Source organism: Myotis davidii, unplaced genomic scaffold, assembly GCF_000327345.1.
Source record: "Myotis davidii unplaced genomic scaffold, ASM32734v1 scaffold820, whole genome shotgun sequence".
In the NCBI taxonomy this organism is placed as follows: Eukaryota; Metazoa; Chordata; class Mammalia; order Chiroptera; family Vespertilionidae; genus Myotis; species Myotis davidii.
Genome location: NW_006291981.1, coordinates 623,996 through 625,426, shown reverse-complemented (window position 1 = coordinate 625,426; position 1,431 = coordinate 623,996). Strand labels below are relative to the sequence as shown.

At 51.4% G+C, this 1,431-nt stretch overlaps 1 protein-coding gene across 1 annotated transcript in view; it reads left to right on the top strand.

Annotated features, from left to right (window-relative positions):
• Positions 1-207, top strand: part of PDILT (protein disulfide isomerase-like, testis expressed) — a 51,314-nt gene extending 51,107 nt beyond the window's left edge. The window contains exon 15 of the mRNA XM_006765351.1: positions 60-207. Coding sequence (XP_006765414.1) covers positions 60-207 — 148 coding nt within the window. The remainder of the gene's footprint in view (positions 1-59) is intronic.
• Positions 208-1,431: the final 1,224 nt, after the last annotated feature.

Here is a 1,431-nt window from a genome sequence, read left to right as displayed (position 1 = left end):
TCAGGGGGTGCCGCTGCACTGCTCTCAGTCCTGGTCCTCTCAGCCCCTCTCCCCTGCAGTCGTCAGCCTCAGCAGGGTGGGATGGGCATGCTCAGCATGTGGATGGCCCTCCTCCAGAGCCCTGCCTACTCGCAGCCCTGCCAGGGCTTCTCCGTTACCCTGTCCACCACGGCCTTTCTCCATGTGGGCCCTGCACTGGAGGGGTGACATGTCCTGCTTGGCACTGCGATGACCAGCGGCTACACTGCACCCAGCGACAGCTACACCCAGGTCAGCTGCAGACCCCGTGAAGTGCTTTATTACCCAGGACAGGGAGGCCAAGGATGAGCTCAGGGACATTCCTTGGGGTTGGGCTGGAGGGGGCTGGCCTGGAGGGGGCCAGATGCTCATGTGGGACAATTTAGAAAAGGAAGCAGAGAAAGGCCAGCTGCTGTGTTTGTGCCGGCCCTGTTGGGAGCAGGTTGGGGACCAGGGGTGTAGGAGAGGTGCCAGATGCCGAAGGATGAGGAAGGAGGGCAGGCAGGGGACAGTGCGGATGTTCTCGGGGCACCGGGAAGCCAGCTCAGGCTGAGGGCAGGGCTGCCAGGGCCAGGCTGACACCACTCTCTGGCTTCCAGGAGACGGCGCTCTCAACCGCAGGGCTGCCATGTTGTCAAGGGGAGTTTGTGCCTTTGGAATCAGATCTGAGTTGTGGGGTCGGGGGCACAGAGCAGGCATCTCCTTCCCAGCCCCACTTCCATGCAGCCAGCATCCCACCTGCCTCCAAATCTATTCTGAGCAAATAGTGTGAAGGGGCTGGGCACCCACCTGGCCTGCCCAGCACACGGGTCTCTGCGTGTGGTTTCAGGGTCTGCACGTGTGTTTGATGCAATTGTGGGAGTGGACAGAGGACACACTCCAGTTTGGTCAGGGACCTCAGGACTCAGAAGTTCCTGTCATCATAATTGGCCCCAGGCACCCAGTAGACAGCCAGTGCTGTCGCGCATGGTTCCTGGTGCTGTTTCCTGGGAAATCAGGAAACTTTAGGACAGTTTCAACTCTGTGTTGATGCCCCTGTTGCTCTAGCATTATAAGTATGTTGCACATACTGTGCGCCACGTACTGGGGCAGCACTTTGCTGTTGTTGTTTTAAATAATTAATTTATTTTTACATACAATATACAAAATAAACCTATTACCAGATTGTAGATACAAAATAATTAGCCATTTACATGCAATAAACTTTAATATTTCAAGAAAAAATATTTTAAATATAATAATATTAACAAAACTGTACTAACAGTATAATTTCACAAAAGTTGTAGGAAATATTAAAAATCTGCCAATAACAGGATTACTTATATTATATTCTAAAATATTTTTTTCTTTGGCTCTATGTTCATCAGTTTATGTTGTACATTATATTCCACATATGCGTGAGATCATGTGATA